At 40.5% G+C, this 17746-nt stretch overlaps 1 protein-coding gene across 2 annotated transcripts; it reads left to right on the top strand.

The window, feature by feature from the left end:
* Positions 1-731: 731 nt before the first annotated feature.
* LOC120954858 (carbonic anhydrase 2) lies at positions 732-17746 on the top strand. 2 transcript variants are annotated; one of them, XM_049610702.1, is made up of 4 exons: positions 732-1368; positions 12783-13198; positions 14498-14569; positions 16424-17746. In XM_049610702.1, the coding sequence occupies exons 1-4, from the start codon at positions 1335-1337 to the stop codon at positions 16730-16732; spliced, it is 831 nt and encodes a 276-aa protein (XP_049466659.1). In that variant the 5' UTR covers positions 732-1334; the 3' UTR covers positions 16733-17746. The 2 variants fall into 2 exon arrangements, with proteins under 2 accessions (XP_049466659.1, XP_040231066.1); XM_040375132.2 differs by lacking the exon at positions 732-1368 and adding an exon at positions 6486-7119.

Raw genomic sequence — 17746 nt, 5'->3', positions numbered from 1 at the left:
TAATGCAAAAAGCTAGCAATATAAGATATGAATTGAATTGGATATGTTAGTAACTCATTCGCCTCTTTACCAAAATACGGCTTATAAAAATAACATTGATGAAATAACATTTAATATATATTAAATAATCTTCTAGTTGAGTTCTATTCGATCGATCGATCTGATCAATCGTTAGGAATTTCAAGGAAGTGGTAAAAATGCTTTTCAAAAGGCAAGGCGTATCGATTATCCATGTTTCATGCCCATCTGGGGAATGAAAACGAAAGTAAGCAACATATAGTCCCTGTGTTTATGATTTTGTTGATAAGGAGTTAAAAAGAGTTGCTTGTTAAAATGTCGAAACTCGTGTAAACGTCCCTACTGAACCATAAATAAATTATAGCAATACATAAATAAATAAAAACAGTTTTTATTTGTTTTTAAATAATTCAATTTTATTACTATTTTTTCTAAATGTGTTTTTCAATTACCATTTACACTCGTGATCAACAACGATCGTGAACAGGGCAAGAGAGTAAGCGATACGAAGAGAATAATGTGCAGAGAAGGAACGAGCGGACCTGCGGTACACGTTCGTTGCGTGAGTTTCCATTAATTTTCCGCATTCGTCGCAGCCATGGGCAGCCGTGGCCCACCACACGAGAGATGCAACGTGCGTCGTCCAGGGCTCGGTGTAGTGGTGTGGTTCCGTTTGCTAGTGGCGATGCATATATATGGGTGAGGCACTGGAGCGCCTTCTCCAGATGAATAGTCGCCCTCGTCGCCGTGGTCGTTCATTCCAACGTTCATTCCGCAAGTGCCAATTGAACGAGCAGGTTGTGTGCCGCGTCGTCGAGCCGTAATCAGTATCAGCCGTAGATCCATCCCGCTGGTTTCGTTGCCGTTTTCGTAAAGGGCGAGCAAAATAGACACTTTGGCTGCATTTCACTGTTTGTTTAGGTTGCAGTGGTGAAACTAAAAGCCTTCCGTCGTTGCTGGGCTTTTCGCAAAGTCAGTGAAATCTGTGCGTGGCTCTCCGTTCGATACGCACGATCGAAGACGCGTACTGTGCGTTGGACAGTGTTGTGAGCATTGTTGATAACACCGGATAGCAGGGGGTGGTTAGTTGGAAGAGGGCTATAGCCTATAGCAACGTACGATTGTAGTTGTGTGCGATTGTTTCGCTGAAGCAAAGAGAGTCAGCGGGAGAGCTAGTAGTTATCAGCGTCCAGCTGCGGAGAGTGTTTGTTGTTGCGTTTGAAGCGGTTTGTTGTTACAGTGTGACGGCTCGCGCAGTGTTGCTGTTGCTTGTTGTTTAGTTAGAAGAGAGTGAAACCGACCAAAACCACGTCAAGATGTCTGTCACTTGGGGATATACGCAAATGAACGGTAAGTCACGTGAAAATTTCAGAAATATGTTGGAGAATCTATCGATGTTGGTGATACGATCATCTGGTCAACTGAGGATGGTGGTTTGAATTTGATCCCGAGGTGATCACGAAAGAAGTGTAGAGAGCATGGGCGCTCCAATCGCTTTCGATTATTGATCTCGTGCGATGGGCCACTATCAGAGATCTAACTGCTGCTGGAAGTAGCATTGCTACCGCGTGTAAAATGCCCTCGACAGCATGGTGGCACAGTTATCAGCAGAGGGTAGTTAAATCAATCACGCATCTGTTATCAGTGACGCTAGAACAATGCATTTAAAGCATCCCTCTTGTATGGGAAGAAGCGTGCTACCCTTGTGCAATTAAATGGGGTGTTTGGGTTTCTCAAGATATGTTTCGTGTCGTGTCTTTGTAGGTTGTGTATAAAAACATTCAATTAATTTCAATCAATTTTAATTTCAAATCAAGATTTAATTAAATACCTAAACATGTACATATATTTTGCAATGGTAAACAAACATAACTTAACAGAACTGCGCGTTTTTGTGTGTGTTTAAATCTCGAATAGGCCTGTATGAATAATACACATAAATAACTATTCTGCTATTGGTAAGCCCATTAGTGACTGACTGAGAGCTACAGGCCCTTTAAAAATCAACAGCATTTATTGCAGCACGTTAGACAAAGAAGAAACTTTTCTCGTTCGCCGGTTTTGTTTGGCGCCTGAAGGTATGCAAAAAGAAAATTTGATGCAAATATAATTCAATTGTTCATGATAATTGTTTGAAATTCAACCAAGGCGGGAAATGTGCACAGGCGGTAATACACTATTAATGGGGACCGAAAACAGCCGTCAAAAACCACGTACATCAATTTTCTTGGAATTTTGCTGGACGCGATAGGGGTTTACCAATAAATCCTTTATTTGATATAATTTTGACTGAAGATTACAATTACAAAACATCTTCAAATAATTAAATTGGACCATTAGAGATTTTTTTTACATTTCACAATTGATTAATCAAATCAGTACAATTTGCTCAAAATACTGTCAACATAAAAAAACGCGTATCTCCGAATCCGAGTATAAGAGGTACTGCGTATTTTGGCGACTACTTGTATGTGTTTGATTTTTGCCGCTAGAACAAAAGAACAATAGAAAACTGTTTTGAAACATATTTTTGTAAATAAGCTATTACATTTCTTAAAATGTTTTTTTTTTAAATATGAATTTTTACTTGTTCTAACAGCTATTCGCTATAATAGTTCGTTTTAAAAATAATAATTTTCGATTTTTTTATTGGCATTTAGGGTAAATGTACCAATAGTGGTGCAATTTGTAGTGGTACCGATGTGTTTTAATGGATTTAAAGTGTGAGGAAGGATAATTTCTGAATATTTTAACACATAGCAATTGGAATATGTTTTATCTACGCAATCACAACCATTTTTATCATGAAATACATCAAATTTACGAAAAAATACATATTTTTGTGACTGCTTCGTTGTACCTATAATGGTGGTATGGTTCCTATAGTCGTCGTATTGTGTTCCTATAGTGGTGGTAAACAAAGATGCATCAAAAACGGTGTATAATATCAATGAAACTTAGTTTCGAAGCTGTTTTCGTATGAATAGCAAGGATTACTGCCATAATATAGGTTTCTTGCGTAATTTGATCGTAAAAAAATGTATAAATTTGATCAATGAAACTATTGACTGAAGTACTGCATCACACCTGTCGTCAACCTACACCCGGAAGAGTGTGCTTGATTTGAAGTCAATTTTTCATTCAGGCAGATAAGCGAATTTTGGCCTGTTTTTGGTAAATTACCTATATAAAACTTATTTCTTTTGCTTATTTTAGTGAAAACAGTACGACATGTCAAAAATATCCTCGAAAAAATCTAAAACCACATGTTTTTATTGATTTTATAACTATAACCACTATAGGAACATGCCTGTTTTGTGTACCTATAATGGCACTATGGTAAGAAACACTTAAAAATGCATAAATATGGTAAAAAGGCAAATAATTTTAGTAAAACAATAACATTACATAACAGTTATGTTGAAAAACTAATAATTGCGTGGTTATGTGGTCGTTTAGAACGTTAACAGAAAAATGAGTTTCGTTATGAAATCCTAAGGATTTTGGAAAAATGTTGACCCATTTCAAAAAATAATGGATTTTTCGGTCACTAAGTAACGGAATGGCCTCATTTAATTTTAATTTAATTTTTTCAATTTAATTTTAAACCCTTTGTAAAATGCTAAAGAACATTTCACACTAACTTAAATAACTTAATTACTTGTAATTTGCCGTATGAACCGCATTTTAGTGCAATACCACCACTATTGGTGCTACCACCACTATAGGTACATTTACCCTATAAGAGAAAAAAGCAATTGCCTATGAATTAACTTATGAGTTTCAGCGATCAATCTTCTATGCTACACCGCTTAACCTCGAATTATATACGTTTTATGCAATATGATTGCAATAACAATTCATAAAAATATTTTTTTTTAACTATTGGGACTACAATATTAGGCGATTAACCTCGAGAATTAATGTTTAATTTTTCCTCAGTAGTTATCAATCCATGTCAAAAGAAAAATAAGTTTCATCTCAACAGAATGTGTATGATATACTTTCAATAAAATATTGAATTATTTTAAAATTCAATTTCTAAATTCAAAGCACATAAACTGTAATTTGTCTAATATCTTGAGTTTCATTATATTTATATTCTACTGTAATTTTATTTATTGTTAGCATTCCGAAATTGAATGTTAGCTCTACCTAGCCGATTGTGCAGCTTTACATTACTAAAAATCTTATAAAAATCTTTATTTCCGTAGGGCTAGTTGCGGGTCGTTTATCTCTTAAAAGTACATGTATCTAAACACTTCAATCAAAAGTACCTGTTGACAGTAGCTCGCAAAACCCAAGTAAAACAATATCAAATTACAGGTTGAACGAGAATTAAATATATTTTACGCTTAACAACAACTAATTTTTGCAAGAAATACAATTTATCATACAGTGTCACGTAGTCTAACGCGTATATATAATATTTCTTAGCAGGCTATTTAAAGCTTAATCACATTGTCAAGATCACCAATACATCAACCAATAAGTAGCCACTATCTGATTCGTTATAATACCAATGAATCGAAAGGATGGTTTGTTGTTTGATATTTTTTGTTGAACCAAATGCTTAATGAAAACATTTTCCAGAACGTCTTGATCGTCCAAGTGGCAATAAAACTCTGAGCGAGATGGGGTGGTCGTTTGAAACATGAATTAGGACGCATATGATAATGAAAAGGCAGCCGATCAATCATCTGCTATCGACGATCATATCGTATCGTTTTGTAAATATGGAGCAATGTGCAGAAACAGGCAGGGTAACATATTTGATTATCATCGTGTCTCGAGTACCGTCGAGGGTGTTCGGTTTTATGATATCTCTATTTCTGATAATGTACAACTGGACCAGGGTCTTAAATGCGACTCTTCTTCCATATAATTTGGTAATTACAAGACAGGAACACACATCGTAGAATGTTTTTTTTGTAAACATGGTTTCGTAAAGTATGAAACCAGAAAACAATTACAAAAGCTGTTAAGTAAGCTACACAAAACACATCAATGTTTAAAAAAAAATAAAACATTCAGATCTCAAACATATTATGTAAATAATGTATGCTGGTTTGAACCAAAGTTTGATCCCCCTCCCATCCTCTCCTCCACTTACGAAATAACATGTAAGTACTTTAAAAAGGTAGAGGGGACTTCACAAAGCCATACTTACGATGGGCTTAGTAGTGATGTCCTAAAGCATTGATAGAACGTATGAAATATAGTAGCATTAATGCTACAATAAGACGTTATACTGATAACGAGGCAAACAATCTTAACTGTTATTTATCACATGACCAGAGCTGTAATGGTTAATCCTAGATAAATAATAATAATTGTTTTTGGATCGATTCAAGTGATTGGAGGATTAAAAGGGATTTAATTACGATCGAGCGCCATACGTGTGGTTGCGTTGATATCGTTATCAGTACCTCAGACTTATTGTTGTACATTTGTTGCTGTGCATGTTTGAAACAAGGTTGTTTGAAGTATTTTTATTTGTTAAAAAATTTAAACAAATATTTGTGTTTTATGTTGATATCGGTTTTGATTGCGTGCATGGAACGTGCAGATGGAATCGTATTCAGGGTGAAATAAATTAACAGTTATCGTCATTATGTTAAGGTCTCATTCATTTCATTTTATACACCAGCCAGACAGTATCAATGGTTTCTTGATAGGCGTATTTAATGGTCAATTTAACGCCTCCTTTACAAGCTAAAGTGAGATGTTTACGTTCGGTGGCGAATGGGTCGTAAAATTTGACACCAAATGATACTGCGTTTTATGTTATTTATGTTGATTTCGGTTGAGTGCAAATCAAATGCAAATCCAAATGAAAATAAGTATAACTGTTCAAAAACTAATTGTAAAAAAAATAAAAAAATTACCATTTGTAATTATTTTTATTTTGCTCACCGATTACATTACATTATGAGCCACAAAAGTCTGTCATTTTGAAATACTTTTCGTTCCAGACAGGTAATTGACCATTGTATTCAACCCCGCAATTTAATTGTTTCATTATTTGCGATGGGCTAACAACAAATGTGTTTTTCAATTACCATTTACACTCGTCAGATGACATATGACCGGAAGGTGACAATCATTACCAGGTGGCAATTGAGCACTGGCTGAAAACTGGCAGCCATCAGTGACAATAAGAAATGCAACGGTGCAATCACCACCACGCTCAAAGTTTAAACTCCTACAACACTTGATCAACAACGATCTTGAACAGGGCAAGAGAGTAAGCGAAACGAAGAGAATAATGTGCAGAGAAGGAACGAGCGGACCTGCGGTACACGTTCGTTGCGTGAGTTTCCATTAATTTTCCGCATTCGTCGCAGCCATGGGCAGCCGTGGCCCACCACACGAGAGATGCAACGTGCGTCGTCCAGGGCTCGGTGTAGTGGTGTGGTTCCGTTTGCTAGTGGCGTTGCATATATATGGGTGAGGCACTGGAGCGCCTTCTCCAGATGAATAGTCGCCCTCGTCGCCGTGGTCGTTCATTCCAACGTTCATTCCGCAAGTGCCAATTGAACGAGCAGGTTGTGTGCCGCGTCGTCGAGCCGTAATCAGTATCAACCGTAGATCCATCCCGCTGGTTTCGTTGCCGTTTTCGTAAAGGGCGAGCAAAATAGACACTTCGGCTGCATTTCACTGTTTGTTTAGGTTGCAGTGGTGAAACTAAAAGCCTTCCGTCGTTGCTGGGCTTTTCGCAAAGTCAGTGAAATCTGTGCGTGGCTCTCCGTTCGATACGCACGATCGAAGACGCGTACTGTGCGTTGGACAGTGTTGTGAGCATTGTTGATAACACCGGATAGCAGGGGGTGGTTAGTTGGAAGAGGGCTATAGCCTATAGCAACGTACGATTGTAGTTGTGTGCGATTGTTTCGCTGAAGCAAAGAGAGTCAGCGGGAGAGCTAGTAGTTATCAGCGTCCAGCTGCGGAGAGTGTTTGTTGTTGCGTTTGAAACGGTTTGTTGTTACAGTGTGACGGCTCGCGCAGTGTTACTGTTGCTTGTTGTTTAGTTAGAAGAGAGTGAAACCGACCAAAACCACGTCAAGATGTCTGTCACTTGGGGATACACGCAAATGAACGGTAAGTCACGTGAAAACAGTAAAACTATGTTGGAGAGTCGGCCAGATGAACTAGCATGTCGATCGAGCCCTTCGCTTGGGATAATTGTGCTGATGATTCTGATTCCGAGATGATCTTGATCTTGACTGGTGCTGTAATCTTCTCGAATTGCTTTCGATTATTGATCTCGCGTGATGGAGTATATTATCAGAGGTTGTGGCTGAAATCAGCACTGGAAACTGCAATAGAAATTCCCTCGACAGCATGGTGGCTCAGTTATCAACAGAGGGTCATTAAATCAATCACGCACCTGTTATCAGTGACGTTGTATACAATGCTGCTCCATGTTGCTCATAGCGAAGGAAGCGTGCGACGTTTTGTGGCACAGGGATGTTCCGATTTTGGTTATGCGGAAGTAGACAAGGTCTGTCCGAATTGTAGCCTCAACGACGAATTGATAAACGAACGTGGTGGTTGCGAGTCATGGGCGAGGTGTTTGTGAGTCTTTGATGTTGTTTGGCTTATGTTTCTCGAAATGTCCAATGACACACAGTGCACAGTAATGGGTGAATTATGGCGAGAAGAGTTGGAAGAGTGACAGGACAAAGCGAATGATGAAATTTGTCCCCCGTTTTGGCAACACCTTTGTTATGAGATGCTCAAGCCAAATTGGAGTTAATGAGAATCGTTTATTTAAATTTATCTTCACTTTTGTCTTGAACGTGTTGTATAACCGTTTTGGGGACAAAAAAAGACGGTAAAAATATGTTTCAATAATTTTAGGCTCATTGGTAAATTCTTATTTTACTAGCACAGCTTCTCTACGATATTAAAAATTTAACGAAACTTTACAAAGGAAACACAAAGTACACTTGAACAAAAAACACACAAAATAATATGCCTTTCAATACAGGCATCCATTACTTGCAATCAATAAAAGGGACATCAATGATTCCATTGATAACGTCGTGTGCAATGTCAATCGAAAAAATATAAATTTCACGTGATTTAGGCAATTTGAGTCATTGCCAATGATCGACCGTTCTAGAGTCAACGTTCAGAGGAAATGATTGGAATAATGGGTATAAGCGAGTTGCGAACGCATTCATTCTAACGCCGATCATGCGCTCGGAAGCTGCCTGAAATTCGTAGCGATTGCGAAACGCAACACAATCAAGTGTTTAGACATTGAACGTGTTGTGATAGCGAGAGAACTCATGCTCATCTGTATTTCTTTTTTGTCTGTTGTTGCCATCATGCTCCGTAGGATGCGTGATGATTTGAACGGAATTTTCTCGATCAACAGCAACGCGTAAATCCGATTTTATGGGTAGCGTCATGATGGAGTTGGAAACATCAGGAAAACAATTCCATTAAATCGTTCCCAGGCTGAGATACGATCGATTAAATTGATGATAAAGTGTTTGTGATTTCGTGCACAAATACAATACACCTGTTGCGTCAAGCAATGCGCAAAAAGGTTTTTACAATGTGTGTAGATCTTTTTTTTTTTAATTTTCACTTTCAAACCATCTTCATAGTCTTTATGAAACTTATTAACCGGCACGTTATAATTACAATTATAATTACAACCCACGTAAATACACTAATTTGGTCGTGTTGGTCTTGAGTAAAGTGTTGAAAAGTGAAAAAAAGATAATGTCTATTTTTGCAAACCCTACAGAACCCCTATGCACCTTTTTTCACACCAAACCACAGAGCTTCAATTAACTAACTCCTAGCGGCGCAAAACTTTCTTCAACCGTTCAACTGTTGACGGTCTCGAAGCTTCACTTCCCAGCTGACTCAATCAATCAGTGCGCGTCTTTAAACTTTCTAATTGCTTCAATTAACGCCACCCAAGCGATATTTTTCTGGTGGACTCCCTTTTACAGCACAACCATAGTTGTGGCTTGCGACTGTGAATGAATCGATCTGTGCAGCTTAAACCTATCCAAAACCGACTGGATGCTGTTGATCCGCCGCTAACCGGATGTAGATATGTGTGCGTGCAATCGCCGCCGCCGAGGAACCGGTACAGGAGGCTGTAAAAATATAAACAAAAAAGATCGATGTCAGCTCGCTCTTGAGAATCTCCAACGCGCAGCAACGGATGATGTGAAGTCACTGCCATGGAAACGATGATCGCAAAGCTGGCGCTGCAAAAGGGTAGCTAAAACCGGTTCGCGTAAATTCCGCGCCCACTAACCCTTACCCCTCTGTCCTCCCCTCACCCCTCGTTCCAACGATGTCTGGCTTTCCAACAACACTGCCGACCGACCGGTTTGTCGCGTTTAGTCACGTGATAAGGAATTCCATGGGCCACCGCCACAGCACTCATGCATTAGAGCAGCCGAGCGGTGCTTTTCTGTTCTTGGTTGAAACCGTTTGAAGGTGTCCGTTTGTTTGTTGTGTTGTGTGTGTGTGTGTGTGCGTGTTTCCCCAAACACATCCATCACTGGTTTGCTGGTGAGTAGCACAGCACACTTTGCAGCACGTGCTTTCATGTTGCTCAAGTTGCGCGGAGGGAAACCGAACAGTGGCGGCGTCTAATATCGAAAGATCGCGGAAGCGTACGAAACCGAACTGTTGTACCTTTTTGTCGGCGTCGGTATTGTTGGGGCGCTCGAGCAAAAGGTCGTGTTGTGTTTTTACCGCAAAATATTGCGGACATGTTTGAGACCTTATCGTTGTTGACGTTTGTTTACTTGAAAGTACTGCGGGGTTTTTAATGTACAACCGTGAGATGGAGTAAATATTGTTCCAGAAGCTTCTCGTACAAGTGCGTTGTATGTACGTAAAATGTATGTTCGTCCGTCGAGCGCATTGAAAAACACTCCCGACACGTTTAGTCCAAAAGTTTATGACACGATTTTAAAGTATTTACTAACTGCCGGCGTCATGAGCGTACGGCACTCCACAATGTGTCTGATTGCTCTCGACGCAAGCGATAGTAATCATATATCATAGCCTCCAAATGATAAACCCATGACGCATATCTACTACACTTGATTGTGGTGGACACAATTGTTGTTTTTTTTGTTTCCTTTGGTTAGCAACTTCCTCCCATCAGTCCCATTCCCTCACCACACACTTTTCGATGTACTACTGTACTACTTGCGCAAAATTACAGTGTCCATCTCAGTGTGTGATATACGATGTGCTTGATAAATGAAAATTATTAGGTAGAGTCGGCGCCGAATGGCACAGTGTTAACGATCTTCAAACACCACCCCACCATCAACCAACGGTTGGATATTGTGCTGCCCATTACTCATGATGGGGGTTGTCGCGACTGATTAAGTGGTCTTGTGACATTTACAATGCACTGTGTGAATACACGTGATAAGAAGGCAGCTGGAAGGGGGTTAAAAAAACTCACACACACTCAAAGATTGTATGTAGATAGAGCGAAGCTCTTGAGAAAACTTGAAGCACAAAGTCTGGAGCGTGCCAAAGATTTCGTCAAAAGTGCAATTTCAAGTGTTGGATTACTAAATTTCCAAATTGTACTGAAAGCCTCAGGCATAGTGCAATCGAGATCTCCGTAATGTGCAATAAAAGAGTGAGCTCTTTTGTTTTGAGATTACTGTATTCCCATTAAGTGGTAAACTAAAGTCTATGATTAAGTGGAGATTTAATATTCAACTTGAATTTTTATAACCATCCGCTCATACAAGCAACGCTCTTGAAGGAGCCACGCGCGCCTCAATACTTAATGTCAATACGCTCTTGAAATAGGTGAGGGTCAAGAATGGTTCAATGCGCAATTTCTTATTCCACATCTTTCCATTGATCTTTATAGATAAAACATGTCCAGATAAGTCACTATCATAAAGAAAATATGGCTGCTACAGTAGACGACTTATTGTCGTCAAACTTCAATAAACAATCATCTTGAGCGATCAATCACTTGATTTGATTTCATGTCCAACACGGAGCTTACACGAAGATCGCAGGTAGCGTGTGTATTAACTATTATCTGCTGTTGTTGAATAGGAAAATTGACTGAATTCGATTTAATCTGCCCCTGTCACGAAAGTGCATTTATTCAATTAGGGTGTCTTTTGTTTTCTTAGACACCCAATGGCACACCATCTCAAGCGGGATTGGTTGGGACGCTTACAATTGTATGGTATCGTAAGTGGCTCAAACTCCTCAGATTAAACGAATCGTTCAACTTCATAACATTTGATTGACGTCAGCAACTACCACCGAGGGTTGAGCAAACACACTGGTTGGTGCTTTTTTGGCATGATTGATCATAACAAACCTCAATATTGCTTTTCAAAGTGTGAAGAAAGATTAATCGCACCGGTGAGTGACAGATGATCATAATATGCTCATCATTCCCTCGTTGATGCAGTTCAGTAATTTTTGACGAATGATGTTTTTTTTTGGGTATTTGTTGAAAATGTAATAAAATGCAATGGTATTAGAAAATAAAAGAAATTGGAAAAATAAATGCAAAATAACTCACTCATATGCGTTATTCCGTGACAAGTGTCACCCACTTAATTGTGTGCCATTTTCTTCCCCCGCGCTCAAAATTGAGGTCAAGATTTCAAGTACGTAAAGCATAATGCAGACCGTTAGCTGTGTACAATCACTCTGTGCATTTCTTATCATACTTTATTGCGTCAATCAAGTCAAGTCCGAGAAGATTCTGTTCAGCAGCAGAACGTTGCTAAGTGCCCTAGCCCCATTTACCACTCCGTAGAACAAAGCACGAGGCACGTTAAATCCTGCTCGAATTAAGGCCAATCAAGTGGTCGTTGGGTAGGCGTGAACAGCAATAAAAAAAAAACATCCCCCATGCTGCAGCTTCCAGTATGCAGCTACTGTCGGACGTAAAAAGTGTCTCCATAAACGTACGGTAATTCTGTACCATTTCAGCGACTGACTCCTCGACACTTTCGTCGTTTTCTTCGTGCCGTTCCGTCAGTCACGATGCAAGCGTATGTGTGTGTGTGTGCATTTTGTGGTGCCGGTTGGTCAGCATTTTGCTGCTTCCCCGGATGCATCGTGATCGGTTGCACTTAATTGTTTATCGATGACATATTGGATCGTGGAGGGTGTTGCCTGTGCAAGGCAGGCGGCCCCCGCTTGCCTCGCTAGCACAGTGAATTTGAGATTTCATTCCACGAACTGTAAGCAAAATCGTGCTTAAGTGTTTGTCGTTTAAGCCATAGTGATGTGGTTCTAATATTGTTTAGCTTTTCGAACTCATTTGCTGCTGCTCTGTTCGGAAGTAATTAGCTAAGCTGATTGAATTGGTTGAAAAACAATTATTCAGATTAGGAAAAACGTTGCTTGACGATGGTGGCAGCGCCCTAAGTGATTGGGTGGGGTTGCGGAAAAAAGCGTCATTCTTGTGTGATTACACTGTGAATGAGGCACACGAATGACAGTCATTATCATTACAACACTGCAAGTACTTTATTTGCTGTGCTCTTATCTGTTTTCTATTAAGGCAAAACCACCATTTGGTTGACACTCTCGACACCATAGTGGAAGAATGAAACTGACCATAAATGTGATGAATGGCATCGTCAATAAATAAACGAACCAAAATTAATCAACACTTTGCTCTCATTGAGCATTCACTGTACATTTGAGTTATTACGCATATTATTTATACATTTTCCCGCCACTTTTCTTTCTCCATTCTACTACCCCCGCAGGACCCCAGAAGTGGCCGGAAATGTTCCCGCAGGCACGGGGACAGCGTCAATCGCCGGTCGACATTGTTACTTCCAAAACGCAAAACTCGGGCGATCTGCAGGAGAATCCGCTCCGCTGGACGTACGTACCAGAGAACACGCGCAGCCTGGTCAATCCGGGCTACTGCTGGAGGGTGGATGTAAACGGCAAGGGTTCCATGCTGACCGGGGGACCGCTGCAAAAGGAACAGTTTATTCTCGAGCAGTTCCACTGCCACTGGGGATGTTCGGATTCGCGTGGCTCCGAGCATACGGTGGATGGTGAGTCGTTCGCCGGCGAGCTGCACCTTGTCCACTGGAACCAGAGCAAATACAAGAGCTTCGCTGAGGCTGCTGGCCATCCGGATGGTTTGGCGGTGCTGGGTGTGTTTTTGAAGGTAAGTTTCAGTTTCTCCATCGATTGTGACACACTGGACTGGAATTTCTGTTAGGGCAAGGTGACTTTGGTGCGGCCTAATCCAATTGTCCAACAACCGTGCAGGCTTCACCTGTTAGATAACGCAGCGAACATGAATCGATTTGTGTGTGTGGGCTGCTGTTTGTGCTATTTTTGTTGTTCTCTAGAATGTCAAGTAGATTTTCTTGCACGTGCATTTATTTTATGGGTTATTGGCTATGTGTAATGTTTCCAGTCCATATGACGCCAGTTTAATGTTTTCTTTCCAGGCACTCTCTTGCAAGACTCAATTCAATTATTGGTAGGCTTGAAATTAACCTTTCGAACAAGCAGCAAGGCAAACAGTGTGCCCTTAGCACGCTTTCCGTAGCGTGTCGAGGAAAAGTGGAGAAACTTTGTACGGCGATTATATCTCACCTTGTCTACTAAACGAGATCTATGAACGCGTCTGTTGATGTTAATCAGATCTCGTTGCAGGCAAGCCACGAGATCCCCGTTGAGTATTGCACACATGATAAATCACGAGATCAGCAGTGACAGACGGTGATATTTCAAGGGCCACTTATAAATTAATTCAAAGAGTAGTTTAAATTGAAGCTGATGTTTAGAGGGAAGCTTCTGTATTTCAACTGGTAAATGTGCATATCAAGCGATAGATAGATTCGGTAATGTTGTACAAACACTATCCGTTAATGTGATGCAGATGAGATATAATATGATCACGTCATGTTTGGTTTTCAATACCAAGATGAAATAGAATCTATGTAAGGCATAGTACGAAAAGGATCTGTTTTTGAGTTACTGGTTCTCGTCTTACAGGGGATCGGAGGCCAATTGTTCGAATGTAGCAATTACATTATCAATTGAAGAATAACACTATTTTCACTGTACTGAAAATATTAAATAATGAAAAAGAGGACAGTATGATCGTGTTCTTTTTAATAATCAATTAAATGTTCAAAATCAACCACTTCTAGCAAAATTATTTGTAATTGTATTTTAGATGATAATTGCAATATTCGCCTTTAGCCGATGTCATTGAAACAAATTAATCCACTCTAAATCTTTCAGAACTATTATTGTTACATACTCAGATTTCTTAAGTAAAAACATGTATCCATCTTGCCTTTTTTAACCGTGGCGATCATTGAATGAGACAAGAATACAAATGACACTACATACACGCCCCAGTTTACATCGAGATGAAATGCATCGCAAGTGCTTTGCATATGCAAGTGATTGCATTGTACTAATAGACTATCTTTTTATGCATTCACAGGTTGGCAAGCCGCATCCGGAGCTGGATATTATCGCTCGTTTGCTTCCGTTCATCACACACAAGGGCGATCGCGTAAGTATCGGGCAGCGGAAATGCGACTATTTGTAGAATTTCAATACATTCTGCCGGTTAGGGGGGTTTGGAGGGCGTCGCAAACAACGTCCAAGCTGGTGTAGGTGTTGGGGGCTTGGTATAAAATATTCACATTACTGTAAAGGCTTTGTTACGTGATACAATTCTAGTAAATGTAATCCAACCTGCTGCTAGTCAGACTGTATCCGGGGAGTGCTTCGCTTCGCTGCCCAGTACGGGGGTTTGGGATGTATCAGACGAATTGTTTGTTTACAGAAACAATCCATAGTGGAGATTATTTTCCGCGGCGGAATGCAGGGCGGCAGAATCGCTGTTAGAATTGAACAAAAACAAAAATGATGCACATGCTGACCCAATCGTCGTACAGTGACCCTACATCAAAATGCATTCTTGTCCTTCTCGTTCGTTGCGAAGCTCAAACGTTGAATGTTTGTAGTTTCACGTGTGCTAAGTGACAGGCCTACAATGAGTAAACAACGGCGATTGTAATGGCTCTATCTTGCAGCTCGCTGCGTGATCGACAGGTTATGTTGTCCACTTTTCTCTTTCATAGGTCACCGTTGGCGAAGCATGCTCGCCCGCCTGGACGTTCCGTGGAAGGAATAGCGTGTGTGGAGCACATATATGAATCGTTGACCGATTCCAAGTGTGTGGACTTGCGGGTTATCTGATAAATTGCCTGCCAGCTAGGTCAAGTGAGAGAGCAACCTACGTACACTGACGCACAACGTCTTTATATGAGGCTTAGAAGACAACGAAACTATTTACCACTCGGTTAGCACACTTCATCCATGTTTGCTCAAGTGTTGATCAACTAATGGGGTGGCTGTCTGCAGAAAGGTTGAGACGTATTGTTCAGGGGGTAAGATATTGCTGCATCCGCTTGAATCCGGATATGGGGCGTCGTCGGATGAATGTATGGTCATTTAATCAATACGATGAGTTGAAGAGGAGCTGACAATATTGAAGAATACATGAGGCATTAACCTAAGTATTTTAGAATTTGTACTAAAAAAACATTTTCTGTGTGTAAAAGTGTAGTATACGCGTGAAGAAATGTATCACAAAAGTTGATCGTAATAAATTCGTCATTGAATTTACACGATCGACAGTGACGCTAACAACCGTTCTGATTCAGGCAGCAACTTCATGCATATCTCCATCTAGGGCCGCCACTCGCATTATTCTGTCCCGTGTCGGTAACCTTGAAACGGGAAACGAGAGTTTTTTTGCTGCTGATCTCCCTCGGCGCACCATCGCCCGAGGCGGGGATCAGTGCAACAGCAACAAAAAAGCTGCACCGTGTAATGCGCCCAGCAGCTAGCAAAGTACAATTTTGCTACTCACATAAATTGTTCACCGCGGCTCTGACTGTCCGTGAACCCGCGATCGCGTTCAGTTTGGCGATCGGATAGGATGTTCCAGCGTCAACACGACTGAGCCGAATGAAATGGTGGGAGGAGGGGGGATGCTGCGTGGTTCATCGCTGGTGGTGATCATTTGATCGAGCCATTGTTACCATAGGTCTAATAAACATGGGTGGTAGAATCTGATTGATTTGAATGTTTTCGGTATCAATTGTTGGGGAGGTTTACAGCTTACAGCAACATGGTTAAATACGTTGGAGGCACGCTTAATGAAGTATTGTCGTTTTTTTGCTTTTGCATGAATCAGCTTTCAGTTACATTGTACAGACGAACTGAACTGCAGAATAAAAGCTACCAAAACAGTCCCAGTCGCAATTGAAATGTCCCCCCTCTAGCACGCCAATGCTTGGTCGTGTGAATATCAATATCATTTTAAAAAAACATACTGCATTACTTTCCTTCTCAGGTTACCCTAAACAAACCACTGGACCCGGCTCGTTTGCTACCGGAGGGTAAAGCCTACTGGACGTACCTGGGATCGCTAACGACTCCTCCGTGCTCGGAGTCCGTCACCTGGATTCTGTTCAAGGAACCGATCGAAGTGTCGCACGAGCAGCTGGAGCTTTTCCGCGAAATGCGTTGCTACGATGCTGCCGAAGAGTGTCCCTGCGACGAGACGCTCAACAAGCAGTTCGACTACGGCAAGGTCATTAACAACTTTCGTCCACCGCTGGAGCTTGGCAACCGCCAGCTGCGTGAAGTCGATAGCTACTAAGCAGTATCAAATCTTAATTTCCCAACGGGTTTGAGCTTGATAGCAAGAGTTCAAAGAACAGCAACATTTAGGTGTGCGAGTGCGCCCGTGTCAACGGTAGGAGTATGGTCGATCTGTGACCGACCCATGTTAGTGCAAAGCGCGGTACGTTCGAGGTTCGCTTATGGTAATCGTGTTTTAAATTAGATTCATTCGGCCGACGCAAACAGTGTGGATAAAATGTATAAAACGTAGAGCAGCAACAGGAAGTTCTCAATTTAGGTCTCTTACCTTGTTTTGCCAGTGAAATGGGTAACGATCACAAACCATGCCGAAAACTTGAGTTGTCGTAATGTTGAACCGCAAAGAACAATGACGTTGTAATAGAACGTGCAAAAATGGAACAAGATGAAAGCAATATTTATATGGTTTAATCCACTAAACGAAAATTAAACATTTTTATCTAAGATGAGTGAAGAAATAATCAATGACGAGCAATGAAAATAGGCACGGCATATAGTAATGCCATAAAACAACAGCATGAAACTAGAATGTCGTACAGTAATACTACGCCAGACGGTTTAGGTTATAAATTTCATGAATGCAGCAAAACACCATGTATTTTTCCACACAATACAAAGGAAATACTGTAATTCTGATCGATGGAATGTGTTTTCAGTTGAGCCTGTACGTACAAAACAAACACAGCCTGGCGAGTATAGTATTGTTGAATATGCAATTGAGTAAAGAAATGTACGCATTGCAATAGCGTATAGTGAGTAGTATATACGCTGTGCGCTATCCATCAGGTAAGTCGACAAGTTAACAAAACACGTGTAGTACTCGCAAGATCGAAGTGCAATAAACGTCTTACAAGAGGGAAGCAATCTGGTAGAAAAGGGTTTGTCGTGGTAGAATAAAGATTGTTACTTGTTTTTTGAAAAGTTTAAGATCAGTTGGATAGAGATGCATGCGCTGCTATACAATGTTGTTAAATATGCAATAAAAATAGTGTTAAAAACGGGAAATGCAAAA

This window comes from Anopheles coluzzii, chromosome 3, assembly GCF_943734685.1.
Source record: "Anopheles coluzzii chromosome 3, AcolN3, whole genome shotgun sequence".
Lineage (NCBI taxonomy): Eukaryota > Metazoa > Arthropoda > Insecta > Diptera > Culicidae > Anopheles > Anopheles coluzzii.
The sequence above is the reverse complement of the archived record's forward strand: the minus strand, read 5'-3'. Positions and strand labels throughout refer to the sequence as shown.

Bases quoted from the DNA above. Each gene is read 5' to 3' on its own strand.
- LOC120954858 (XM_049610702.1), top strand. From the start codon at position 1,335: ATGTCTGTCACTTGGGGATATACGCAAATGAACG. The intron at 1,369-12,782 runs GTAAGTCACGTG...CTACCCCCGCAG, and splicing joins GGGATATACGCAAATGAACG to GACCCCAGAAGTGGCCGGAA. The intron at 14,570-16,423 runs GTAAGTATCGGG...TTTCCTTCTCAG, and splicing joins TCACACACAAGGGCGATCGC to GTTACCCTAAACAAACCACT.